Source organism: Cyanistes caeruleus, chromosome 17 (genome assembly GCF_971803275.1).
Source record: "Cyanistes caeruleus chromosome 17, bCyaCae1.hap1.1, whole genome shotgun sequence".
NCBI lineage: Eukaryota > Metazoa > Chordata > Aves > Passeriformes > Paridae > Cyanistes > Cyanistes caeruleus.
Window position 1 is genome coordinate 15,278,729 of NC_141717.1, and position 27,945 is coordinate 15,306,673.

Here is a 27,945-nt window from a genome sequence, read left to right on the forward strand (position 1 = left end):
TAATCTGGGGGGATTCCTGCAGACAGGAAGGTGAGAGCAGCCTCAAGGAAGAGCAGACACTCATCAGTTTGCTTCTGGTATTTTTACTCAGTTCCAGGATTTATTTACAAGCAGATGGAAAACTTCACTCCCACCCTGAGGTCTTGGCAGTGTCACAAGGTCAGGCTCTGAGAAATGTCATTTTTAACCTGCAGAACTCACCCTTAAACCCAGCAGTAAGAGGTTCAGCGGTGGTTTGGGGCTGAGCTGGGCTTGAGCTGTCCCAAAGGCAAAGATCCTGTTCCAAAGAGTCTGGAATCTTCCCTTCAGACATAAACAGGTTTTTTTCCCAAGTGATTGAAAACCAAAAGTACCTAAAAGTGAGTCCTGGGCTGATGGCAGCTGCCTGGAGCTCTGGGCACTGCTCACGCCGGGTGTCAGAGCAGGCACAGCTGGTGCCCCTCGGTTCCTCCTGGAGGAGATGGTCACGACAAGAGGGACACGATGAGGAAACTCAGGAGCAGGGCAGGCAGGAGCTGGAATGCCATGGCCACCGTCCCCAGAGGGGCTGAGGATGATGCTGGAGGACAAAGAGGGGATCAGAGCAAAGAAATCAGCGAGTGAGAAAAACCTCTGGGGGTTCTCTTCGCCTGTCTAACCGTGGCAAACACCAGTTTGGGGCTGGAACTGGAGGATCTGCAAGTTTCCTTCAACCCAAACCACTCTGACCCTTCCCCCAAGCCCAAATCCAACAGCCCTGAGGAGGAAGTGCTGGCTCAGTCGGGATGTTCAGCAGGGATGCTCCCGGTGGGATTCCAGGAATGCTCCTCACCAAAATTTGCCCTGCAGAGCTTCAGGCTCCTCAGCAGAGCTGCCCCAGTTTTAATCCTCGCCACAACCTCATTAAAGCCCAGCCACCAGGAACCCAAAACTACCTGGGAATTTGGGGGTGACGATGTTGATGTAGCCCTCCTGCGTGCCCCCCGTGAGCCCCAGGTGGAGCTTGTCCAGCTCTGACTGTTTCTGCAGCAGGATCCAGTCCCGGACAGGAGCCCTGTTCTGCCACTGGGCCAGCTCAGGGAGGTTCACCCCCAGCAGCCCCTCCACCTCAGGGGGTGTCAGGCGCTGGGGAAAAAAAAATCAGAGCAGAGATTGGGGTGCTGTTGTTCCAAACCTCACATTAGAGATGGAAATGGGATGAGATCTACTCTTGTTTATGTAGAGAAAGAAGTTTTTGGTTTATTTTTGCATCTTCATTTATAGGGTAAGAAGATAAAGGGTAAAGACATCTTCATTTATATCTTAATTTTATAAAAGTATTGTGTTTATTTTTAATTGGCTAGTAATTAGTTGTTACTTTGGTTAGCACGCTGGAGGTGCTGCTAAATGGGGTTTTTATTAGATTTTATTAGATTTATTTAATTAGATTTATTAGTTTGAATATTTTTCTTTAATGATTTAGGATAGTTTTTATAGGTGTGAGTAATGGTTACAATCTTAGTAATTTTTTTTTTTCATGAGAATAAATTGGTTTTTATCGTCATAGGGTTCTATTTCTATATTTATATTTCTATAGGAAAAGTTGGCAGGTTTCTTATGAGTATTTATTTAGCTAGATATTAGCTTAGCTTGATTTTATAAGGCTTTTGTTTTATAAGGTTTTTACCTATATGGAACAGGGTGGGAATGTTGGGGTGGAAAGGACCCCTCTGGCCAGGGAAATGATGGGGTTTCCATGAGAAGGACAAAAATTCCCGAGTGGTTTCACTGGGACAGGCCTCCCTCAGGACCTGGTGGTTTCTCAAAGGCTCTTTCTGTTGTCCTCTGATGCCAAATCTCCTGCACTCAGCTGGGGGTCCCATCCCTACTGAAATCACTGGGATTTCTGCCCAAATCGGTGACATTGTCTTGTCTGGACATCTCTGGTCTCGTGGGCCACTGTGAGAGCTGCCCTGAAAAAACTCTGCTGGCTTTGCATCCATCCAGGACTCCAAACCCTATTTTTTTAAAAGGAATTTCAGGCCCTTTCTTCACTTTCTACTGGTCTAACAGAAGAAATTTGGATTTGATGTGATTTAGGTTTGACAGGATTTGGATTTGACAGCATCACTCCTCGATTTCCATCAGGGGACAACACAACCAAACCCCAGCACTCAGCAATAAAACACAAGGAATGAAAAGATTCCATTCTCACCATCAGAGAATCTCTCCTCAGAGTCACAAAGGTGGTGATGTTCATGTTCACGTTGTTCTTGCTGAGAGCCTTGAGATCTGCAGCGGGAGCCCCCCCTGACAGCAAAGCAAGGAGAATATCAAAGGATGGCAGACCCCAAAGGAGCTGTGCTGGCTCTCTGCACAAAATGAGGATTTCTCCAAAATCCATTAGGCTGGGGTTGATAACACAGCTTCAAAAATCCAGCTGAGTCCAGATGCAAAATATCTGGTTCTCCTCCTTTTGTTATTGGGAGTTATTTTGTTGGGAATTAAAAATCTGTGGCGATGGCAGACAGTGGAAAGAAGGGTGAGAAGAATTTGGAAAAATTATTGGCTTAACAGGAAAAAAAAAAAAAATTATTTTGTGATGTGGAAAAGAGCTGTGAGATAAATCCTGAGTTTGATTTTCCCTGTGATGGTCTGGAAACAGATCTGGGCAATTTAAAGCAGGCACAGAATCCTTCAACAATATTTGATGCTGTCTACAAATCAGAAAGACAAACTTTTAACAACTTGACTTTGAAAATTCCCAGATCTTAGATGGATTTTGATACCCATTCTAGTTTGTGGCTAAGAGAACTCTTTTCCCCACAGCATCCTGGTTTTTTCACATACCCAGGTAAGGTAAAATCAGCTCATAATAAGCAGGTAAATGGTGCTGGTCAGAGAAAGCCTCTTTGGCTTTCTGGTACAAGAGGTCCTTTGTCTCCTGTGAACAGGCTGAAGGATCCAGAGATGCCAGTCTGCAGAAAAATAAAGATTTAGGGTGAAAAAAAGCTTTTATTACCTTCAACCTGCTCAATTTTCTGTATTCTGAGTGTTTCTCTGGGATTCTCTGCACGGCACAGGTGATCCCCAATTCCCAGCTCTACAGAGAGAAGCTGAGAGGAAAAATTATGGCCCAGTTTCCTGCTGAGAATTTATCCTTCAACTGATGATGGCTCTGATGGTGCCAAATAAATTTATTATATTATATTATAATATAAATATATATATTATAATATACTGTAATATATTGTAATATACTGTAATATACTGTAATATACTGTAATATACTGTAATATATTGTAAGATATGATATGATTATGATATGATATGATATATTATTTTCTATTCTATTCTATTCTATTCTATTCTATTCTATTCTATTCTATTCTATTCTATTCTATATTACATTACATTATATTACATTGTATTATATTACATTGTATTATATTACATTGTATTATATTACATTACATTACATTGTATTATATTATATTAATAAATTTGTGTGTTTGCCAAGCAGTAATTCATTAATTAATAAATTAATTTCATTCACCAGCCTCTCAGAGGAATTCAAACTGGAAATTCTTTAAAACCACGAGGACGTGGCACTCGAGGCCGTGGTTTAGTGGCGACCACGGTGCTGGGTGATGCCCTGAGAGGCCTTTTCCAGCCTCAACAACTCAGTAATCCTATGAAATTTAATTCCATGAACCCTTCTGCAGATGAAAGCGGGCACAGAGTCAGATTTGCAGCCTGCTGGGCTGAAATAAAGAGAGTTTGATTGCAAATCCGAGCCCTGCCTGGCAGGATGGGCACCAGCAGCTTTTAAACCCCGGCGCAGAGCGATTCCTAAATTCCCTTTCCCTGGGAGCAGGAAAAAAAGGAAAAAGATGGGAAAGGGCTTTTGGAAGGAGCCAAGGACACCCCAAAATTTGTGACTCACTTGAAGCTGGCAGGGTCGATGGCCTCCAGCTCGGTGGCATTCAGCAGGCACACGTATCTGGTGCCGATGGCGCTCAGGGCCGTGGCGTTCAGGGCGTTACCCAGCTCCACGTAGCGTCTAATTGCTGCTGAGGCCTGGAAATCACATTGATTCATTCATTAATTCATTAATTAACCGTTTGGATTCACTGACTCGAATCAGAACACGTGGTTTCAGCCCCTGGGAGAAAGTTGTGCCACGATTACAAGAATAAAACGGAACCGTTTCAGATCTGTTTGTGTTGCTCGTGAATTTTGTGTGAGAGAGGGGAATGAGGTGAGATATTTGTTTGTTTGTTTGTTTTATTTTTTTATAGTTAAGAACATATATTCTATATAGATAAATAAATAAAATTTATATAATATTATATATAGAATAGTTATTATTTTATTGCACACAGATCATTTTTATGTAGCGTTAGAAGTTATTGTGTTTGAATTTAACTGGTTAGTAATCTAGTGAAGCTTAAGTCATTGGTTGGTTAAGGTTATTAATTATTAATTATTATATGTTTATTAAACCTTTATTTTTATATATGATTATATATATTATTAATGGATTTTTATGGGATACACTTCTTGTTTCTATAGGTGTTTTTTAAAAATTTTTTTTTACAAGACTAAATTGCTGCGCTGATTTTTTATTTTTTTTTACGAGACTAGATAGCACAACAATCTAGTCTTGCAAAGAAATAAAAAATCAGCACAACAATCTATTGCAAAAAAAATAAAAAATCAGTTAGCACAACAATCTATTGTAAAGAAAAAAGAATAAAAAATCAGTTAGCACAACAATCTATTGTGAAGAAAAAAATAAAAAATCTGTTTTGCTGATTTTTTATTCTTTGTTTTTTTACAAGACTAGATTGTGGTGCTAACTGATTTTTTATTCTTTTTTTACAAGACTAGATTACTGTGCTGATTTTTTGTTCCTTTTTTTTTACAAGACTAGATTGTGGTGCTAATTGATCTTTTATTCCTTATTTTTTACAAGACTAGATTACTTTGCTAACTGATTTTTTATTCTTTTTTTTTTTTACAATAGGTTGTTGTCCTGGTTTTTTATTCTTATGATTTTTTTTAATGGGAATTATATATTAAATGAGAATATAAGGCCTTTGTTTTATAAAGTTTTACTCACATGCAACATGCCACCCAAAATTAAGGCACCAAAAACGCTTCAACCACTTCAGGACCCACTCAGTTAATCCCAAACCAGCCCCAAAAGGTGGGAAAACAAAGGGAAGCTCCTACCAGGGAATCTGAGGGCTGAGGCTCATTTCTCAGGAAGGCAGCCAAGGTTTCAGCTGAGCTCATCTTCCAGGTGGAAATTTCCTCCGGGGTGATGATGGGAAGGAGAGCGCCCAGGCTGGAGAGCAGATTTTCGGGATAACCATTGGGATATCTCTGTGGAGACACCGCTGTTATGGGCACGGAGCAGGGAAGGTGAAATGATGATTTCAGGGCTGTTTTCAGCTCTCTGATAGGGATTAAAGGGAGGATGGAGCCATGTTCCTCTCACTGAAAGGCTCATGGCCAACAGGCCAGGAAAATTCTGATTAGGCATAGAAATAGGAGATAAGAAATAAATATTTTCCCAGTAAAGGTGGCCAGACTGTGGGAGAGGAGCTGAGAGACAGTGGAATCACATCCTTGGAGATCCTGAATTCCCCAGGACAAGGCCCTGAACAATCCCATGGTGGATATTTGAGTTATATCCCTGGAGATCCTGAATTCCTAATTCCCCAGGACAAGGCCCTGAGCGATCCCATCATGGAAATTGGACATTGATTAGACATAGAAATAGGAGATAAGAAATCAATATTTTCCTAGTAAAGGTGGCCAGACTGTGGGAGAGGAGCTGAGAGACAGTGGAGTCACATCCTTGGAGATCCTGAATCCCCAGGACAAGGCCCTGAGCAATCCCATGGTGGATATTTGAGTTATATCCTTGGAGATCCTAAATTCCCCAGGACAATCCCATTGTGGAAATTTGAGTCTCATCCTTGGAGATCCTGAATCCCCAGGACAAGGCCCTGAACAATCCCACCATGGAAATTTGAGTCTCATCCCTGGAGATCCTGAATCCCCAGGACAAGGCCCTGAACAATCCCACCATGGAAATTTGAGTTAAATCCCTGGAGATCCTGAATTCCCCTGGCCCTGAATGATCCCATCAGTGGAAAGTGGATGTTTTTGGGCTGCTGTTACCTCGTGCAGGTACTCCTTCAGCACAGCCAGCTGTGGGTTGCTGAAGGGGTAGGTGAGGACCTGGGAGAGGCGATTTTCCAGGGAGACGTTGCGGAGGCAGGCGCGCAGCTCCTCGGGGGTGTAGTAGACAGGCATCAGCTGGTCCTCCAGAACTTCCTCTGTTATCTCCTTGTCAGCTGGGCAACCTGCTGAAGCCACGGCAAACTCAGGGTTAAATCAAATCCTTCCTCTCCAAGCTTGGAATCCCAGGATCATTTCGGTTGGAAAATCCTCCGAGGTTGATCCGATCCCCGCTTTGTCACCAGCACCCAGTGCCACATCCAAGATGTTCCTTGGACACCTCCAGGGGTGGGGACCCCAAACCTCCCTGAGAGCCCCTCCCAAAGCTCCAGAAGCTCCAGGGTGCCCCCTGATCCCACTGGGAATTCCTCTGGATCAGGGGTGCTCCCGTACCATCCTCTCGCTTGTGCCGGCGGGGCAGGATCTTGGCGATGATGGTGGCCAGCTCCTCCCTGGACAGGGGGGAATCCCAGGCAAAGTTCCTCAGCCAGGTGCTTAAAGCTTTCTGCAAGGAAAAGGGATCATCAGGGGGATTTGGGAACGCTGGATGTGCCTCCAGCACAGCCCCTGCTCCTCACACACCGGATCCTGAACAGCAATTCCTCAAATGTCTGAGCTCTGCCTTTCCCCAGCCCATCGGTGACCAGAGCTCCTCACAAAGCACTGGGAGATTTATTCCTGTGATGGGAAGGGGCTGACAGCGACCTGGATTTGCAGTTCCAGCTCCTCACAAAGCACTGGGAGATTTATTCCTGTGATGGGAAGGGGCTGACAGCGACCTGGATTTGCAGTTCCAGCCTGTCAGCTCCATGAACCCTCCCTCCTCACAGAGCAGCATCCCTCTGGCACCAGGCCTCTTTCCAAAGCAGGAGCTGCTGGAAGCAGCCTGGCTCAACAACCCCAGCAGATTTTAATGCCTTAAGCTTTAGATTTCGTATTTTCCACATTCTGTACTGCACTGGTGTGTAACTCTGAACTTCACATGAAGTGTTAGCAAGTTCTCACAGCTCAGGCAGACACAACAATCCTTTCCCAGGCCAAAAACCAAGGATTTAACTCTGAACTTCACATAAAGCGTCAGCAAGTTCTCCTCACAGTTCAGTCACACAAAATAATCCTTTCCCAGCCCAAAAACCAAGGATTTAACTCTGAACTTCACATGAAGCATCAGCAAGTTCTCCTCACAGCCCAGGCAGGCACAACAATCCTTTTCCAGCCCCAGAACCAAGGACACCGTTGCATCCTCGGGCCCAAGAAGTGTTGCCAGCAGGGAATTGAGGAGAGCAGTCTGGGAGGATGGGACTGCATCACCTGCAGCTGCAATTGGACAATCAACCCCCATGTGGAAATGGACCAGAACTTATAAAAGTGTGAAAACTCGTGAGCCCCTCATCCATCCTGGGTGTAGCCTCAGCCAGGATCATGTAGTGCCCAAGGTACATCCCTTAAAGGCCTTTTTAATAATTATCTATTTTATTTATTTAACTCTGTCCAGCTCCAAGAACCCTCCCTCCTCACAGAGCATCATCCCTCTGGCACCAGGCTTCTTTCCAAAGCAGGAATTCCTGGAATCAGCCTGGCTCAACAACCCCAGCAGATCTGAGCCCCACTCTGAGCCCCAGCAGCGCTTCCCAAAGTGCCCAGAGCCCACCTGGGGAATCTGCTGCAGGATGCTGGGATCCAGCACTGGGATCAGCCCCTGGAGCTGGCTCAGGGTGAAGGCTGACCACGCTGAAGGAGGCCTGAGGGCAAAAATTTACATAGAAGTAAAAGCTTTTAAAAGAAAGGGCCTTAATTTAAGCCTTACTTTCGTTTACTTGCTATAATTATTTAATTTATATTATATAAACTAATATCTATAATATATATTAATATATCTCTCTCTCTCTATATATAACATATAATATAATACATAATATATAATATATAACATATAACATATAACATATAACATATAACATATAATATATAATATATAATATATAATATATAATATATAATATAATTATATGTTATAATTATATATTATAATTATATATTATATATAATATATCTATAATTGTAAATATATATTATTCATAATATATGATAATATTATAATCATATATTATAATATATAATATGTGATAATATAATAATACATTATAATATATAATTATTATATATTATAATATTATGAATATATATAATAAATATGTAATATATTATATATTATATATTATATATTATATATTATATATTATATATTATATATTATATATTATATATTATATATTATATATTATATATTATATAAATAATAAGTTATTTAATTATTGAATATAATTTATTATTTTATATATTAGATAATATATATTAATTATATATAGTTATATTGCATTGTTATATTATTATTTTTCCATTTTGTGCATCAAACACAAAGTGAGCCACAAGGCCCTGTTTGTACCATCAGAATAAAGAAATGTTCCAGATTTCAAAGAATTAAATTTGTGCAGTCTGGAGAGACCTGCCAAGTTTTGTGATGCTCTAATAAACAAAAGAAACAAAATTCTAACGTGCTCAGGAGTTTTCTTCAAACTTAAAGAGATAAGCAGAGCTCCCCACGAGGGAGGATCCCAAAAGAATTCAGACCAAAGGAGACTGAGAAAGCCAGGAAGAAAAAGAAAAATACAGAAGAAAAGCAGCAGAATCAGAGAAAAAGGATTTTTTTAGAGAAAAGTTACAACTGATACAGGAAGGAAAATATTTTGCTTCCCCCTCTGTGCTGGAATTGGGGATTTATCCAGCATCTCTCACCGGACAGGTAGAGGCAGAATGTTTTCTGTGCCTGACAAACAGCTTGAGCTGGGATCACCAGGCCACAGAAATTTTGGGGAATAAAAAACAGAGCAGAGGAAAAGCTTTTATAAAGAGCAGGAGATAAATGAGCGCTCCTCTTTCAGGAGAATCTCATCCTGCTGAAATAATTTCAACTGAACAGCACAAAAGACCCACTCAGAGCTCAAAAGCAAGAAGTTTTTTTGGTTTTTGCTTGGCTGGAGTTCACTCCAGGCCTGGAAAGGAGCATGGGTTTGAGGAAGGGAGAAGAACCCATACCCAAAGGTGGTGTTGCCACTGCTGAGCACGTCCCTGATGGCCTCTTCTTGCTCAGGCAGGAAAGATCCACACTGGCTCAAATCCTTCAGCAAGCTCCCCCCAGAGCTCCTGATGTATTCCCCAGGCAGGTCACACACCAGCCTGCCCAGAATCTCAGCGTTCTCCTCGTTTATTTGTGTGCCAGGAACTTGCTGGAGTAAAGGCAGAGGTGTTAACAAGGATGGAGCATCCCTGGATCCCAATCCCTGCAGGATCCCCCAAATTCCCTGCAGGATCCCCCAAATCCCTGCAGGATCCCCCAAATCCCTGCAGGATCCCCCAAACCCCCTGCAGGATCCCCCAAATCCCTGCAGGATCCCCCAAATCCCTGCAGGATTCCCCAAATCCCCTGCAGGATCCTCCAAATCCCCTGCAGGATCCTCCAAACCCCTGCAGGATCCTCCAAATCCCTGCAGGATCCCCCAAATCCCTGCAGGATCCCCCAAATCCCCTGCAGGATCCTCAAACATCCTGCAGGATCCCCCAAATCCCTGCAGGATCCCCAAACCCCCTGCAGGATCCCCCAAATCCCTGCAGGATCCCCCAAATCCCTGCAGGATCCCCAAATCCCTGCAGGATCCTCCAATCCCTGCAGGATCCCCCAAATCTCGTTCAATGGCCCCCAAATCCCCAGCAGGATCCTCCAAATCCCCTGCAGGATCCCCCAAACCCCCTGCAGGATCCCCCAAATTCCGGCAGGATCCCCCAAACCCCTGCAGGATCCTCCAGATCCCTGCAGGATCCTCCAAATCCCCTGCAGGATCCCCAAACCCCCTGCAGGATCCCCCAAATCTCCTTCAATGGCCCCCAAATCCCTGCAGGATCCTCCAAATCCCTGCAGGATCCCCAAATCCCCTGCAGGATCCCCCAAATCCCTGCAGGATCCCCCAAATCCCTGCAGGATCCCCCAATCCCCTGCAGGATCCCCAAAATTTTGGCAGGATCCTCCAAATCCCTGCAGGATCCCCCAATCCCCTGCAGGATCCCCAAAATTTTGGCAGGATCCTCCAAATCCCCAGCAGGATCCCCCAAATCCCTGCAGGATCCCCCAAATCCCTGCAGGATCCTCCAAATCCCTGCAGGATCCCCCAAACCCCCTGCAGGATCCCCCAAACCCCCTGCAGGATCCCCCAAACCCCCTGCAGGATCCCCCAAATTCCCTGCAGGATCCCCAAACCCCCTGCAGGATCCCCCAAATCCCCAGCAGGATCCTCCAAATCCCCTGCAGGATCCTCAAACATCCTGCAGGATCCCCAAACCCCCTGCAGGATCCCCCAAATCCCTGCAGGATCCCCCAAATCCCTGCAGGATCCTCCAATCCCTGCAGGATCCCCAAATCCCTGCAGGATCCTCCAATCCCTGCAGGATCCTCCAATCCCTGCAGGATCCCCCAAATCTCGTTCAATGGCCCCCAAATCCCCAGCAGGATCCTCCAAATCCCCTGCAGGATCCCCCAAACCCCCTGCAGGATCCCCCAAATTCCGGCAGGATCCCCCAAACCCCTGCAGGATCCTCCAGATCCCTGCAGGATTCCCCAAATCCCCTGCAGGATCCCCAAACCCCCTGCAGGATCCCCCAAATCTCCTTCAATGGCCCCCAAATCCCTGCAGGATCCTCCAAATCCCTGCAGGATCCCCAAATCCCCTGCAGGATCCCCCAATCCCCTGCAGGATCCCCAAATCCCTCTCCCCATACCAGACACTCCAGAGCCTCCAGGAGCAGCTGCTGCCTCCGAGGAGCCTCTCTGGGCAGAACATCCACGTTTGCCTCCCCAATATTGATAAAGAACTGCCTGCAATTCCCTGTGGCTGCATAGTCTGAGGGGCTGGAGAGACAAATTCCATGAATTTTAGGGAATGAGGTTGAGCTCGACACACCCCATATCCAAAAAAACACTTTCCACCCTGAGCTCCACCAGTTCTTCTTCCCCAGATTATTCTGTGCCATTAAATCCTTTAAAAATCCCTTAAATTTCAAATGGTTCTTTAAAAAACCGATTTTAAAATCCCTTAAGTTTAAAATGGTTCTTTAAAAAATCGATTTTAAAATCCCTTAAGTTTAAAATGGTTCTTTAAAAAATCGATTTTAAAATCCCTTAAGTTTAAAATGGTTCTTTAAAAAATCGATTTTAAAATCCCTTAAGTTTAAAATGGTTCTTTAAAAAAATCGATTTTAAAATCCCTTAAATTTAAAATGGTTCTTTAAAAAACCGATTTTAAAATCCCTTAAATTTAAAATGGTTCTTTAAAAATTCGATTTTAAAATCCCTTAAATTTAAAATGGTTCTTTAAAAATTCGATTTTAAAATCCCTTAAGTTTAAAATGGTTCTTTAAAAAATCGATTTTAAAATCCCTTAAATTTAAAATGGTTCTTTAAAAAATCGATTTTAAAATCCCTTAAGTTTAAAATGGTTCTTTAAAAATTCGATTTTCACCTTCAGGAATCTGTTGCGTGAGAGGCAGCTTGAAATTGTTCAGGGTTTGGGTACAGAACCACAAAGGGAAGGTTCTGGAACAAAGGAATTTCTGTTTTATTCCCTGATTTCTTTGGTGTTGTCAGGGAAAGGAACATTCAGAGGCCTGGGAATGCAAAAACTTGGCCTTGGACACTGCCTCAGCTGCTCTGGGAAACCTGGGCCTCACAAGGAAGGATTTATTCTGATATCTCATATAAATCTACCCTCCTTCAGCTTTCTAAAATCCCATTTTTTTATCCCCCAGAAAGAGCCCTAAACATGTCTGCAAAATAAATCAGATTAGTTAGCCTGGTTATAAATTCATTTTCATTTTTCCCCATGAAGTAAACTGAGGCAACACCACAAAAACCACAGAGGAGTTACCTTAAAAACAGCAACAGGTCTTTGGGATAACTGTCCAAATCCTTGGGAATCCCATGCAGGGTCACCATCCTCAGCAAGCAGCTCAGCTGAGAGAGAAACCACCATGAAACACAGGGAAAAGGATAAAATAATTAAAAGGTTTTATTTTGCCCTGAACAAAGAGAAAAAAAAATAAAAAACAAAAAGTGGGGGGGGGAAAGAAAATGGAAATGGGAGGGTTTGGAGTTCTCCTGTTTTCAGGGAATTTCAGAGCTGTGGGAGGGACAGCCAGGGTATTTGTTCACAAGGGTCCTGACACCCCAACAACCCCCTTGTCCCACCCTCAGGGGGAAGAACCTTTCCCTAAAACCCATCCTTTCCCTAAAACCCATCCTTTCCCTAAAATCCATCCTTTCCCTAAAATCCACCCTTTCCCTAAAACCCACCTTTTCCCTAAAATCCACCCTTTCCCTAAAATCCATCCTTTCCCTAAAATCCATCCTTTCCCTAAGATCCATCCTTTCCCTAAGATCCATCCTTTCCCTAAAACCCATCCTTTCCCTAAAATCCACCCTTTCCCTAAAATCCATCCTTTCCCTAAAATCCATCCTTTCCCTAAAATCCATCCTTTCCCTAAAATCCACCCTTTCCCTAAAACCCATCCTTTCCCTAAAACCCATCCTTTCCCTAAAATCCACCCTTTCCCTAAAATCCACCCTTTCCCTAAAATCCATCCTTTCCCTAAAATTCATCCTTTCCCTAAAACCCATCCTTTCCCTAAAATCCACCCTTTCCCTAAAATCCATCCTTTCCCTAAAACCCATCCTTTCCCTAAAACCCATCCTTTTCCTAAAATCCATCCTTTCCCTAAAACCCATCCTTTCCCTAAAATCCACCCTTTCCCTAAAATCCACCCTTTCCCTAAAATCCATCCTTTCCCTAAAATCCACCCTTTCCCTAAAATCCACCCTTTCCCTAAAATCCATCCTTTCCCTAAAATCCATCCTTTCCCTAAAATCCACCCTTTCCCTAAAACCCATCCTTTCCCTAAAATCCATCCTTTCCCTAAAATCCACCCTTTCCCTAAAATCCACCCCAACCCTCAGCACACATCCCTGCTCCAGTCCCTGAATTCCCAGAACCTTCAGGACAACACCAAACCCTTGGGAATGTCAGGATTACCTGGTCCTGCCCCAGCCTGACCTTCTTCTTCCTCATGACTTTGGCCAGCTCCTGAAACCTTTCTGCTCCCACAGCGCTGGCAGCTGCGCAGGTGAAGCCCTGGAGGACAGACTGGGAGAGCCTGGGAATTCCCAGAAGGAAAATCAGGAGGGAAAAGCCTTCAGGAAGGTGCATTCGGAGCAGGACACTGCTGATCCCACTGGTTTTTCCAGATATAAATCTCTGTTTTTATAATTTTCATCTTAAATACGTCAAAAGATGCATCAGCCCCTCGAAATTAATCCCTGGAACTGCTCCCTCCATGGAAGGTTGGGATATTCCCTGCTTGGAAATGCGTTCCAGAGGCAATCTGGAGCAGAATTCCAGCAGCATCGTTTTAGAAAGAAAATGTGGCCTCTGGGTGTATTTTTACAGCTGAGCCCTGGTAAATCTCTGTGTTCCATGTCCGTGTTGGGGTTCACATTCCATTTCCCACCTGTTTCTATGGATTCCAGGGGCTGGATGAGCCACATTCACCACAAGAAATTGGGAATTGCCAGGAAAACTGACAGAAAATGGAAGGAGAGGAGGAAAATCTTTACCTGCTGAAGTCAGGCTCTGCCTTCACCACATCACTGAAAAACATGGCAGCCTGGGGAGCAAAGGCAGAGGTTTTCCAGGGAAAACAGCTCCATTTCCAGGGGGGTTTTTAGGGATTCATGGCCCCACAGAGGGCAGGGCTAGCAGGAAGGGGAAGGAGGAGCCCACCCCCCATTACCTGGTCTCTGGTCCAAGGTTTATCGTTGAGATCCTGCACATTTGGCTGCTCTTCCCCAAAAACAAGCAGGGATTTTGGGATGTAGCTGGCCAGAGCACTGGGAATGAGTTTAACCAGCTCAGAGGGGTGGCCAACCCTGGAGGAAACCTTGGGAAAAACCCAACAGAACAAAGCACAACAATCTCACCCAGTTTTAGTCCAAATCGTGGCAATACCAGAGAATTGTTGAGGTTGGAGAAGACCTGCAGGATCAAGTCCAACCTCGAGCTAATTCTGCTCCATTTCTGTTCTTTCCCTGGGAACATCAACTGGGAAATCATTTCTGGGACCACCCCTTGGAAGAAATCACCCCTGTCCTCGTCCCCAGGAGGCTGAGCAGGCCCAGGACACCGACACAGGGCCTGGAGTGGCTTGTCCTGCTGCCACCGAGCCAGATCCCGCAGGGAACGTGCACACCTGGCCCCAGGTAAGCAGAGCTCCCAGCCCTGCTGCTCTGGGAGGCCTGAGGAGATAAAACCAGCTCACCTTTTCCACCAGGGTCCTTTTCAGAGCAGAGGGCAGAGGCTCCAGGCGCTGGGCAAAGCCTGGCAGCTGGATGGCCTCCAGGACAACTTCTGGGGCCAAGCTCTGGAGTGTGCTGCTGTTGAGGCCACCCACCAAAGTGCCCAGCTCTGCCAGGCTCTGTCCATCCAGGATCTGCAAGGGAATCCCAGGAAAAATCCGGTTGGAAAAGATCTTTGAGATCCTCGAGTCCCGGCTGTGCCCGATGCTCTCCTTGTTCCCTGAGTGCCACCTCCAAACATTCCTTGGACACCTCCAGGGATGGGAACTCCAAATCTCCCTGGGCACTTCCAACACCCAAATCCCTTCCCACGAGGAAATCAACCCCTGGATTTGGGGAGCTCTGTACCTGGTAGCCAGAGCGGAGCAGTTTGTTGATGATAGCCCCGGACTGCTCGGCATTCCAGCCTCGGACGCTTCCCAGGGAGGGAAGAGCTGCTTCCAGGTGCTCCTCAGGGATGCTGTCCTGGATGCTGGACACCGAGAGCCCCAGGGCAGCCTGGCCCAAGTCTCCCAGCACCTCTGGAGAGAAATCCTCCAAATTCCTCACCAGGGCTGACGCGACCTGCAAAGGTCCCGCGGAGACAGAGCAGAGTCAGAGCAGCAATATTGGACCCCAAGGTCTCGGGATGTCTTAAACCCCTGGATTTCTGCCTCAGGTTTCCCTGCTGAAGGCTGTGCACGGGCCATTTCCACCACTGAGGACTGTGAGGTGATGAAAAGCCAGCCAGACACCACAAGCAAGACACAGGGTGACCCCGAGGAGGGTGACAAGAGGGGACACAAGTCACCCCCGGCAGGTTCTGTGCAGCTGAGAGAACCCCCAGGTGCTCACCTGCAGTTCCTGCGATGCCAGGGAGGAGGGAGCTCTCCCTCCAGGCACTCCCCTGGTCCATAGGCAGCTCCTCCCGAGCCTCTGGGCCACTCCCCAAATCTCCTCCTTGCTCAGGTTCCTCACCGCCCTGGGGCTCAGGTAACAAATAAATTCATCTGGGAGGCTGCAGGGAGAAAAGGAGAGGCTGCCAGTCAGCAAGGGGCTCCAGCAGAATTTTCCTTCTTTTCCAGGCACGTTTTCCCCATCATTTTAGCTCTGATGATGCCAAAGCTCCAGCTCAGAGAGCTGAAAAACCCTGGAAGCACTGCTGGCCATCAGCTGGAGCTGGCACTGCAGGGAAAGCATCTCCCAGGAAAAACAACTTGGGGTCTGCCCCTCCTCAGGACCAAGGACAGCGGGATTATTTGAAAATGGAACCCTTAAAGAGAAAAATTAATGGAATTCTTAAAGAGAAAATTAATGGAACCCTTAAAGAGAAAATTAATGGAATTCTTAAAGAGAAATTGATGGAACCCTTAAAGAGAAAATTAATGGAACCCTTAAAGAGAAAATGAATGGAACCCTTAAAGAGATTTAAATGAAATCCCCACCCAAACTCTTGCTGTGTCACACTGAGCCATCCCAGGGAATCAGATCCCACCTGGACAGTGGCAAAGCAGGAGCAGAGGTCAGGAGGAGGGTGTAGTACGGAGCAGTCTCCCTGAGCAAGGTGAGGTTCCTGACCATCTCCATATTCACAGGATCCCTGGCAAATTTTTGAAGCTGAGGATGGAAAAAATATTAAAAAAGAAAAATAATTCAGATGGATCCTTCAATCCTGGCAGTGGTGGCAGATTGAATCAACCTCAGGGGTTTTCACCTGGGTTTAAAGTTGTGCTGGGCTTTATTGGTTTTTGTTTTCAAGTAAATTTTGATCAGGTTTGGGGCTGTTCCTCTCGCTACTCCCTGCAGAAACTTTGTGAAACCAACTTCTGTGCAAGTCCCTCTTATCACATGATGGGGGGAAATAATCCCAGTGACTGTTCACCTCAAATTAACTAGAGAAACATTCCTGCTGGCAGGAATTCCAGGAGTTTCAGGGCCAGGTTGGACGGGGATTGGAGCAGCCTGGGATAGTGGGATGGATGATCCATAAATCCTTCCAACCCAAACCATTCTGGGGTTCTGATTCTGCTCGGGGCAGGACTGTGACCTCCCAGGCTCTCCACTTACTGTTGCTTCATCCCCAAAAAGCTGCAGGTCCTCCACAGTGGCGTGCTCCAGAAAGGATCCCAGATAATTCCGAAACCAGGCGGTGGAATTCAGAGCGGGAATGGCCTGGCTGTGGCACTTCTGCCTGGATTCTGCAGGCAGGAAAACAGAGCCCATGCAACTACAGCCTGCTCTGGGTCAGGAAACCAGAGGGAACTGGGGATTTCTGGGGGTGGAAGAGCTCTCTGGTCACACCTTATGTGTTCACACACAAATTCCCATGGGACAGGACAAAAATAATCCCAGCCCTACAAATATTCCATCCCCAGCCTCTTTCTTCCTCCCTCCAAAGGCACCAGGAGTTTTTTGCAGGACTTTCAAGCAGGGCATGGAAGCTCCTGTCTGGGGCCTTTTCTGAGCTGGGTTCTTCTCTCTCAGAACCAAACCCTGCACGAGCAGCAAATGCAGTGAATTTAAATCAGAACACACTGATTTATAAAAACCCTGACTGATAAAGCCTTCAGGCAGGGAAATTATTCCCAAACCCACTAATTACCAACATTCCCAGCCTGTTCCCATTGGAGATTCACAAAAGCCCTGGGGAGGCTCAGCCCAGTGACAGATCCCAGGAAACTCAGCTCCTTTACCATCCTGGGTGAGGAAGTGCTTGATCCCAGAGTAAAGATTCCTCTGCTCTTCCACGGGAAGCTGGGAATAGATCCCATCCAGGGCAGCCACTCTGGAAAAGGAAAGGAAAACACCTCAAACACGAGCTCAGGTTTGGGGCCTCACAAAGAAAAAACGTCAATGTTCTCAATCCCATCCTTTTCCAAAGGGATTTTCCCCCCCAGGAGCCCCCAGGACGTGGCTCTGGTGGCACAGAGGGGACATTCCACACTTACACCAGCTGGAATTCCTCACAGGACACATCCTTGGCACGGAGGCAGCCGAAGACCTCGGGCTGCACCAGGAAGGGCTCCAGTCCCTGATGGACCCACTGGAACAGCACTGGGGGGGTCTCAATTCCAGGCACTCGGAGCATCCTCTCCCACAGACCATTCATGAAAATCAGGCTCCACTCCAGGGAAAGGGGCACCTGGGAAAACTGGGAGCAGGAGAGGAGAAGAAAGCCGTGAATTCCAGGGAATTCTGAGCAGGCATGGACGTAAATCCAAGCAAATCTGAATGCGAGGAACAGATTGGTTGGAATGGGGCTCTTTCCAAAATAAAGTAAAATTTCAGGGGATTTGGAATGATGCCTCTTCCTGGAGGGCAAAGAGAGCAAAAATTCCCTGGATTTGAGGGAATTCCATTTGAGGGAATACTCACCCTCTGGTTGAACAAGGACAGGGAGTTCAAAAGCTTCCTGGCATCATATTTGGAAAAGAACAGGATGGAATATTCTGGATCCACAGCTGTGGTAGGTTTAGAAGCCAGGCAGGAATATAAGGATACGAGGAAATCATCCTGAAGGTCCTGGAGCCAAGTTCCCTGGAAAAGAGAAGGGAAATGTAAATAAAGATGATAATGGATGGATCATATTTAGAGGGGAAATCACCCTCAGGGGGCTCATCCACACCTGGGCATTTGGGAAGGGATTCCTCCCTTGAGGGGGGTAAAACTTTGGCACAGGTTTTAAAAGCTTTATCCAAAAATAAAACAACCAAAAATTTCCTAAAGTCGTGATCTAAGTAGAAACTTCCATGGGGAACTCTTGAATTCCCAAACATTTTTTCAGGGAAACAGCTTACAAACAGTAGAAGGTAAAAAGAAAACCAAGAAAAAAAAATAAACACACAAAAAAAAATCCCCAAAAGACCCCACTGACAAATATGTGCAGAACCTTTTGTTGGAAATATTTACTGAAAAACACAAATTGCTGCCAGTTTAACTGCAATTATTGGCATCAACTTAAGAGATAATGACAAAATCAGGGAAGAAAATAAACCTGGAATAGTTCAGGTTGCATTTTTCACACCACAACCACTTCAAAGTGTGCTTTTACCACTTTTAATTGTGTTTTTAACCCCTTTTTAATTGTGTTTTTAACCCCTTTTTAACTGTGCTCACCTGGGCACAGGCGAATTGGCCAAAGGTGAGGTTGCACGGGGATCTTTGGCCTTGGGCCACCTCCAGGAACTGCTCCTGGCTGGCCCTGGGAAAACAGGGATGGCACTGGGAAAACAGGGATGGCACTGGGAAAACAGGGATAGCATTGGGAAAACAGGGAGAGCACTGGGAAAACAGGGAGAGCACTGGGAAAACAGGGATGGCACTGGGAAAGGTGCAGCAGCTGGGAGAGGATGGGCTGGGAATGGAGGAACTGGATTGGGAACTGGGAGGAACTGGGAGAGGATGGGCTGGGAATGGAGGAACTGGGAGAGAATGGGCTGGGAATGGAGGAACTGGATTGGGAACTGGGAGGAACTGGGAGAGGATGGCCTGGGAATGGGGGAAAATGGGAGAGGATGGGCTGGGAATGGTGAGAACTGGATGGGGAACTGGGAGGAACTGGGAGAGGATGGGCTGGGAATGGAGGAACTGGGAGAGGATGGGCTGGGAATGGAGGAACTGGATTGGGAACTGGGAGGAACTGGGGAAGAACTGGATGGGGAACAACTGGATGGGGGTGGAAGTGGTGGGGAGCTGGGACAGGACTTGGTGGGGAAGAACTGGCTGCCCCTCAGGGACAAATCAGGAACAACCCAGGGACAAACCAGGGACAAACCAGGGACAAACCAGGGACAAACCAGGGACAAATCAGGGACAAACCAGGGACAAACCAGGGACAAATCAGGGACAAATCAGGGACAACCCAGGGACAACCCAGGGACAAACCAGGGACAAATCAGGGACAAATCAGGGACAAACCAGGGACAAACCAGGGACAAATCAGGGACAAACCAGGGACAAACCAGGGACAACCCAGGGACAAACCAGGGACAAACCAGGGACAAACCAGGGACAAATCAGGGACAAACCAGGGACAAATCAGGGACAAACCCGGGACAAATCAGGGACAAACCAGGGACAAATCAGGGACAAACCAGGGACAAATCAGGTCTGGAGGGAGCTGTTGGAGCCAAGAAAAGCTTGGCACCAGTGCCAAGGCTCTTGGCTGCCTCCCCAGGACCCGGCCCTGCCTTTCTTTGTCCTGCACAGACACAAAATCCTGCACTTTCCCTTCACTGTTTGAACAAGTGCAAGCACAGCCCTCCCAACCCCGAGGCTTCTCAGGGGGAAAAAATATCCCAAAATGTGGGTTCAGAGGGATCTCATTACCCCAAAAAAGCAGAATCCCTCCCAAGGGAACCCTGCCACAATCACTGGGGATGGCTCACCTACCTCTGCACTGAGGCACACACGGCAGATTCTGATCCCCAAAACAAAAAAGGGACAAAGATAAGGAATTGTGAGAGGAATTGGAACACAGAAATCTCTCGGAGTTTTCCTGGTGGAGGATATTTGGGAAGAAACTCACCATTGACGGGGGAGCTGGAGCACTGCACCAGGAGAAAGAGGAAAGAGGTGGTGTTAAAATACAGCTCTAATATTATTTGTGACCCCTGCAGCCCTTTGGATTGGGGTCAAATCAAATCCAATCCCAAATCCACAGCTCCAGGCTGTGCCACTGGCTCTGTATCCCAAACTATTGTGAAAAATGAGGTTCATATTTTTTTCTTATAGAGTTTAAAAGTTTAATAGAAAGACAATTAGGAGATAAAAATAAAGTTTACAGATACAGCCGGGTGTCTGCATTCACCTTACTAACAAAGGATTGTCCCTTAAAAACAGGGGTTTTTAATTTTTGATTAAATTAAATTTAATTTTTGATTTTCCCTACTACATATCCATAAATTCTCATACATATTCAAACATTCTTCTTAAGATTTTTGGTGTTCTTCTGTTTAGTTTTCTCTTGCCCCCTTCCCAATAAATCAATCTTCTTGGCACCATCAAGATTTACATTCCCTGATACCAGAAATGCAATAAATTCCTCCCCCAGAGCTCTGGTCACTGCTGTCCTCATCTGAATAATTTAAGAATGCAGGGAGGTCTGAATCTTTTTCAGTCTTTGGGTTATACAAACAAAGATAGTTTTTGTTTTAATACTATGCCATAGCTCAACATACATGTATTATATTGCTATTTCTAAGTTTCATCAATAAGAGAAATAAAGGAAATTATATTAATACAGCTAAATTTTCTAATCTTATACATATAACATTCATTTTAATATTTGTGAAAAGCCAATAATGGGATGTGTATTTATGACACCGGGGAGTGCAGGTTATCCCAGCCCTGAGGAGGGAACGTGCTCCTGCTGATTCCCAAGGAAGGGAACTTGGAATTGATCCTTGAGGTCCCTCCAGCCCAACCCATCCTGGGATGTTTTAACCACAGGGATTTTCCTTACCAGCTCTGTCCCAGCTGCAGCAGCTCCCTGCCACCCTGCAAAACACCAAAAACTTCTGGGTTTTACAGCAAAGCCAGCCCAAAGCTGGCTCCCACTGCTCAGCCCCAGCCCTTCCTCAGCTCCCTGAAGAGCTGAATTTCACTTCATTTAAATTTCACTTCATCAGCACAACGTCTTTCTTTGTTACCTGCTGATTTTTAATAATTAATATTAATTTTTAATAATTTTAGTTAATAATAATTGACTAAATTATTAAAATAATCAAATATTTCCGTTATTGAATTATATTTAATAATAATGTATTAATTTTTAAATATTTATACTCTAAATAAATTTATTTCTTACTTACATTATTAACCAAATTATTAAATATTTCCATTATTGAATTATATTTAATAGCAATTAATGTAACAATATTTAAATTATTAAATATTTACATTCTAAATAAATTTATTTCTTATTTAAATAATTAACTACATTATTACAATAATTAAATATTTCCATTATTAAATAATATTTAATAATAATGAATGTAATAATTTTAAAATATTTACATTCTAAATAAACTTATTTCTTATTTAAATAACTAAATTATTAAAATAAATAAATATTTCCATTATTAAATTATATTTAATAAAAATTAATGTAGCAATATTTAAATTATTAAGTATTTCCATTCTGAATAAATTTATTTTAAATAAATTATAAATTATATAAATTATAAATTTTAAATTTATTTCTTATTTAAATAATTACCTAAATTATTTAAATATTATTACATTTATAATAGAAATATTATAAATAATAATAGTAATTTAGTTGATGGAGAACTGTCACTAATTAACAGACAAAGGAACCTTTTCTCCATTAATTAAATTACTAAAAAGGTAATAATAATTTTAAATTCATTGTTAAATTGATCAATTATTGATTTATTAATATTTAATAAAAGGGGTGCAGGAGAGGTGGGGAGAGACTTTAGACAAGGGATGGAGGGACAGGAGAAGGAGGAGCAGCTTCCCATTGCCAGAGGGCAGGGATGGATGGGATATGGGGAAGAAATTCCTCCCTGTGAGGGTGGGGAGGCCCTGGGATGGATTTCCCAGAGGATTCCCCATCCCTGGAAGTGCCCCAGGCCAGGCTGGAAGGATCTTGGAGAAACCTGGGATGGTGGAAGGTGTCCCTGCCCTTTATTTAGATTTAATGTCCCTCCCAACCCAAACCAGCCTGGGATTTAATATTCAATGAATATAGAATTAATCAGATTTAGTTATGATTATTCCTTAATACTCCAGCAAGAGGAGCAGGGAGCAGACAGCTCTGAACAGACAGGAGGAGAATCAGTCCCAGGGGGACCTTCCCACCCTGTTCATCACCAAAATTAAAATACCTCCCTCCCAAATCCAACAACAAACACGACAGCCAAAGGCTGGGGGTTTACAGCGACCACCAAAGTCACACCCAGCGCTCTGGCAGCACAATTTCCCTTTTTGGGGATAATCCCTGGCATGGAAAACCCTCCTGGCACAGCTCTCCCTCCCTCCAGGGCCAGACTCACCCAGCAGGAGCAGGAATGGGAGCAGAGGAGCCATTTCTGGGGACAGCCACGGGAATCAGCCCAGCCAGGAGAATCCAAACAGCAAGAAATCAACCTGAATTAATTAATCTGAATTAATTAACTCCAGCCCAAACTCCGAGGAGGAAACTTGAAGGTCACGCGGAAATCCGGACACGCTTCACAAAGCCCAAAATTAGACCCAAAAATCTCCTGGGGGTGCAGGGAAAGCGCTGGAGAATTTGGGGTTGGTGGGGGCAGCAGGTTGGTGTCCACACCTGAGGCAGGTGTGGGGTGGCAGGGGGACACCAGGGGACAGGAGGGGACACCAGGGGACACCAGGGGACACCAGGGGACACTCACCTGTGGCTGCAGGTCCTGCCAGGCAGGCTCTGGCTCCTTTTCACGGAGCTGCCCGGGGTGTGGCTCCTCCAGCTGCATCTCCCAGGGATGGATCGGGAGCCCTGGGCACACCCACGGGCTGCAGGACAAACAGCCAGGCTGTTGGGCAATGCCTGCCATTCCCAGGATCCAGAAAGTTGGATTCCCTCCATCCCTGCACGGGACAAAAATGCTCCCAGCACGGAGCTGCTCCCGCCAGCGGTTCAGGGAATGGGTGGCACCAGGGAATTTGGCGTCTGGAGCTTGGAATGGTTGGGATTTCTTGGAAATCTCTGTGTATCCCACTCATTTCCACCTGGGAAATCCCAAAGAAACACGTGGAAATTCTTCTGTCAGGCAGGCAGGTCATGGAATGGGATGAGGGTTAGGGGGGAAAGGTTCTTCCCCATGGAGCATGGAGCAGATCCCCAGGGAATGGGCACGGCCCCGAGGCTGCCAGGGCTCCAGGAGCCTTTGGAAGATGCTCCCAGGGATGCCCAGGGTGGGATTTGTTGGGATACATGGCCCCTGTGATCCCCATTATTCCATGATTCCATGGATGTCACACCAGGAGCTCAGTCTCTTTGGACTCATCTCAGGGTAATTTCACATCCTCCAGATTTGGGAGGAGAAAAAAAAAATAATAATGAATTAAAATAAAATCAAATTAAATTAAAAATTGTTGTTTTGGTCAGTTTATTGGTGCTTCTCCAGACAAGTTTTCACTAAGCCCAGCTCTGGGCCAGGCCTGTTGCTGACCATCAATAGCTCGTGCTCGTGCCACTGTCACCTCCCAGTGTCACCGCACCCCGCGCTCCTCAGCACACCCCACGTCCTTCCCAGCTCCTCTGGGACCAGAGGAGTCACAACCACGGCTGCTCTGGCTCACAGAACTCCAGTGGCTCTGGCCAACACCCATCCCAAACCACCCAAATCCGTAAAACCCGTCAGCAGTTTGGAATCACCCCCACGCACAGCCCTGGAGCTCAAAGGGGCTCCGTGGGGATGCTCCAGCCCTGCTCCAAGTGTCCAAGCTCTGGACTTTTGCACCTTTTGGAATTTCAGCTCCAAGTGTCCAAGCTCTGGAGTTTTGCACCTTTTGGAATTTCAGCTCCAAGTGTCCAAGCTCTGGAGTTTTGCACCTTTTGGAATTTCAGCTCCAAGTGTCCAAGCTCTGGAGTTTTGCACCTTTTGGAATTCCAGCTCTCCGAGCAGGCTGCCCACGGATGGAAAAGTGCTGGATGGGGAAAGCGCTGGCAAATCTGTGGATGTGAAGGAGAGGAAACAAAGAGGGTCATGGAATGTTCCGGGTTTGGGAGGGACCTTAAAGCACATCCAGACCCGACTCCAGCACCTTCCACCATCCCAGCTGGCTCCAAACCTCTCCAGCCTGGCTTTGGATGCTTCCAGGGATGAGGGATCCCATGGCAGGGCTGCCCCACAGGGGTCAGTGAGGGGATTTTGGAGCTCACCCGGGATGAAGGATCCCCTCTGGCTCAACACCATTCCACACCAGCCCCCCTTCCCTCCGCAAGATTCCCAAAAATCCTGCTCCCAGTCCTGCCCCAGGGCCACCAGCAGCCAGCCCTGGATGGGAGGAGAAGCTGCAGAGGGTGGGACAGCCCCAGAAGGAGCTGGAGGAGGATGGAGTGTCCTGGGGTGACCCCAGCTGGGGCTGGAGCTGTCCCCAGGAGTGACGGGGACACCAAATCCTCGCCAGTCCCACCCCAGCAGCTCGGACACACCCGGCAAGGGGACAAAGGGGCTTTGTCCCGGCTCTGAGCCTGGCTCAGCACCCTGGCAGAGAAACCAGGCTCGCTTAAAACCAGCCTGGGTTTAGGGAGGGATGGTGAAAACCAGAGTTGGCTCTCTAGAACATTTCAAAGCTTAATAAACCAACAATTAATCCAGAAGAAATCTGGTGAAGAGCCAAAGAGGCGATTCAAATCGTGTTCTTTCTACCCACTTACACTGCTGGGGTTACAGCAATTACCTGAGACATAATTCAAATATTCCTTTCAGGTTTTGGTGTGCAGGAACTCCCTGGTTTGCCTTTAACCCCTGAGTTTCTGCAGCACACGCTGGAAATGTGTTTTATTTCTTGCCTGTGGTTTTATCCTGGTGGCTCACGCTCCCTGAGAGAGGAGAAATCTCTGTCTTGGATGTTCCTGCTGGGTTTTGTCACAGTTATTTTATAATATATTTTATAATATATTTTATAATATATTTTATCATATATTTTATCATATATTTTATCATATATTTTATCATATGTTTCATCACATATTTTATAATATATTTTATCATATGTTTTATCATATATTTTATCATATATTTTATCATATATTTTATCATGTTTTATCATATATTTTTAATATATTTTATCATATATTTTATCATATATTTTATCATATATTTTAGCATATATTTTATCATATGTGTTATCATATATTTTATCATATATTTTATCATTTCTTTTATAATTTCTTTTATAATTTCTTTTATAATTTCTTTTATAATATATTTTATCACTGTTATTTTATAACAGGCCAGGCCACAGATGGAAGAATCAGAATCATTGACTTTCAATTAAATAGAAGTATTTTACTCTCTTTTTAACATATTGCTAAGGTCTATGATCTAATATATTAATCACACATTTATATAAAATATACAGTGCAATATATATATATATATATCTATAATATATAACATATAGCATATACTATGCACATTCTATAATATTAATATATATTATATATAATAATATATAATCACATAATATAATTATATATTCATCTTTTATATATTTATATATCTATATATTTATTTATATTTATATAAGAAAATAATGATATAATATTAATTGTATAAAACTATCTTAATTATATTAAGATAAATATACAAATTATATTTAATATATTAAAATAATATATAATATATCTTGTATATAATATAGTGTGCATATAATATATATAAACGAATTATATTAATTACTATTAATATACAATAGAGTTTATAATAACATGTAGTATATAATATATAAAATAAATATCTTATTGTATAATAAATAATATATAATGTACTATTATATAGTATATATTATCATAAATATTTTATATATTATAGAATATATTTTATAGATTATTATGTATACTATATATATTATTATATAGCTATATATAATAGAATATTTTATATATATTATATTTAAATATAGTGAACTATACATGAACTGACAGACTTTACAAAGCAGTTAAAATGGGTATAAATTGTATTATATCAAAATACTTGTGATGTAAAAAGCCAATCTATGAATTCCAATGAAACAAATCAATGAAAGCCAATACTATTTGGTAAATATGATTAAAATGATAAATTTATATTATTATTATTAATTATTATTATTTATTATATTATTTGATAATTTCTTTGTTTTGATCAATTTGATAAAATATTATTTTATCAAAAATAAATTTTCCATTTCCATTGCACTGCGTTCTCATGAACTTTGTAGATATACAAATATTTCTTGGAGGGTTTTTTTAATACATTCCAGGAATTCTTGAGCTTTGTTTGATCTCTGACTCGTCCTGCCATGGCGTAAATTTGATTTTTTGGGAGCCCTGCATGTCATTTCCTCACAATGACAAACGAGGAATTATCGACCACAGCAGGATCTGTGGCACAAATTATTTTTACATTCTTTTTTTTGGGTGTTATTTGTGGGGTTTTATATATTTTATTTAATTTTATAGATTTTATTTATTTTATTTATTTATTTTATAGAGAATTTCTGAGCCTGGCACAGAGCTGGGGGAGGATGTGCCAGCCCTGTGACCTCGGGGGGTGACGCAGCCGCTCCTTAAACGTCACCAGCAGAGAGATTTTTATAAACAGGACAATATTTGCTTCTCCAAGGAGCTTGTGTCACTCTGTTTGCTCAAGCCTCCTGTTCTGAGCTGGGAAAATAAACAATTTTGGCTCCAAGGTGCTGCAGAGCCCACACCTAAAAATGCCAGAGGGGTCAGCAGAGCCTGACACGGAGGGTTTGTGTTTTCCAGCTCATGCACGACCGTCTGTGCCAGGGAACGAGGGACAGGACACGAGGAAATGGCCTCCAGTTGCACCAGGGGAAGTTTAATTTGGAGATTAATAAAAGATTTCCTCACCCAGAGGGGTGCCCAGCCCTGGCACAGCTGCTCAGGGCGATGGTGAAGTCACAGCCCGGGAGGGATTTCAAAGCTGGGCTTGGGGACAGGTTTTGGTGGTGGCTTTGGCAGTCCAGGGGGAATGGTTGGATTTCTAAAGGACTTTTTAAACCTCAGAGATTCTCTGATCCCATCCTCAGCTGCCCCTCGCCTGAGGGGGATTTTAAACAGCAAAGAAGCAGAGAGGGAAGCCAGAGGTGTCAGAGATCTTTTCCTGCCATCAAACACCTCAACCCATCTAAATCCAGCCCTGATTTACCCCCTGCTCTGGGATCTGCAGAGCAAAAACACAAACACAAACACCCCTCTAAACCCTCTAAACCCAGCCCTGATTTATCCCCTGCTCTGGGAACTGCAGAGCAGATCCTGTCCTGGCTCCTGCTGTGTCACAGGGACATTGGGGACACATCAAAAAGGCCAAACAGCATCAAATATCCGTTTGTAGCTGGGATTAAACCCCGACCATCCCTCTGTACCTTCCTGCAGGTTTGCACAAGAGATTTTCCTTGGCTTCCCCCTCCCTCCCTCTCTCCTGTGCAATATTTGCATTTCACAAGCCAAAAGCCACCTCCAGCTCCAAGCCCTGCAAGCCAAACAAGCTAAAAAAGGAAAGGTGAGAAAGGAAAAGTGATTGGTGTGACATGTGCTGTGCCCTGTCCCCAGCTCTGCTGAGGCTGGAGCCTCTCGG

At 44.3% G+C, this 27,945-nt stretch overlaps 1 protein-coding gene across 2 annotated transcripts; it reads right to left on the bottom strand.

Moving 5' to 3' along the window:
* Nucleotides 1–67: 67 nt before the first annotated feature.
* On the bottom strand, nt 68–23,206 carry LOC111936166 (mesothelin-like). Of its 2 annotated transcripts, none has more exons than XM_086853974.1 (29): nt 23,029–23,206; nt 22,669–22,762; nt 21,111–21,145; nt 20,175–20,196; nt 20,039–20,066; nt 18,764–18,848; nt 18,023–18,184; nt 17,596–17,798; nt 17,341–17,432; nt 16,715–16,845; nt 16,143–16,264; nt 15,503–15,665; nt 15,017–15,232; nt 14,632–14,802; nt 14,107–14,253; nt 13,931–13,980; nt 13,350–13,470; nt 12,189–12,274; nt 11,044–11,173; nt 9,310–9,500; nt 7,865–7,955; nt 6,607–6,718; nt 6,154–6,338; nt 5,197–5,349; nt 3,905–4,038; nt 2,809–2,936; nt 2,174–2,268; nt 915–1,104; nt 68–559 (listed from the first exon to the last, which is right to left on the bottom strand). In XM_086853974.1, the coding sequence occupies exons 2-29, from the start codon at nt 22,700–22,702 to the stop codon at nt 465–467; spliced, it is 3,372 nt and encodes a 1,123-aa protein (XP_086710100.1). In that variant the 5' UTR covers nt 22,703–22,762; nt 23,029–23,206; the 3' UTR covers nt 68–464. The 2 variants fall into 2 exon arrangements, with proteins under 2 accessions (XP_086710100.1, XP_086710099.1); XM_086853973.1 differs by having other exon boundaries at nt 6,154–6,341; nt 23,029–23,089.
* Between the last annotated feature and the right edge of the window lie 4,739 nt (nt 23,207–27,945).

Bases quoted from the DNA above. Each gene is read 5' to 3' on its own strand.
- LOC111936166 (XM_086853973.1), bottom strand. From the start codon at position 22,702: ATGGCTCCTCTGCTCCCATTCCTGCTCCTGCTGG. The intron at 12,275-13,349 runs GTAATCCTGACA...TTTCTCTCTCAG, and splicing joins TCAGGCTGGGGCAGGACCAG to CTGAGCTGCTTGCTGAGGAT. The intron at 6,719-7,864 runs GTGGGCTCTGGG...TTTTCCTTGCAG, and splicing joins TCCTGCAGCAGATTCCCCAG to AAAGCTTTAAGCACCTGGCT.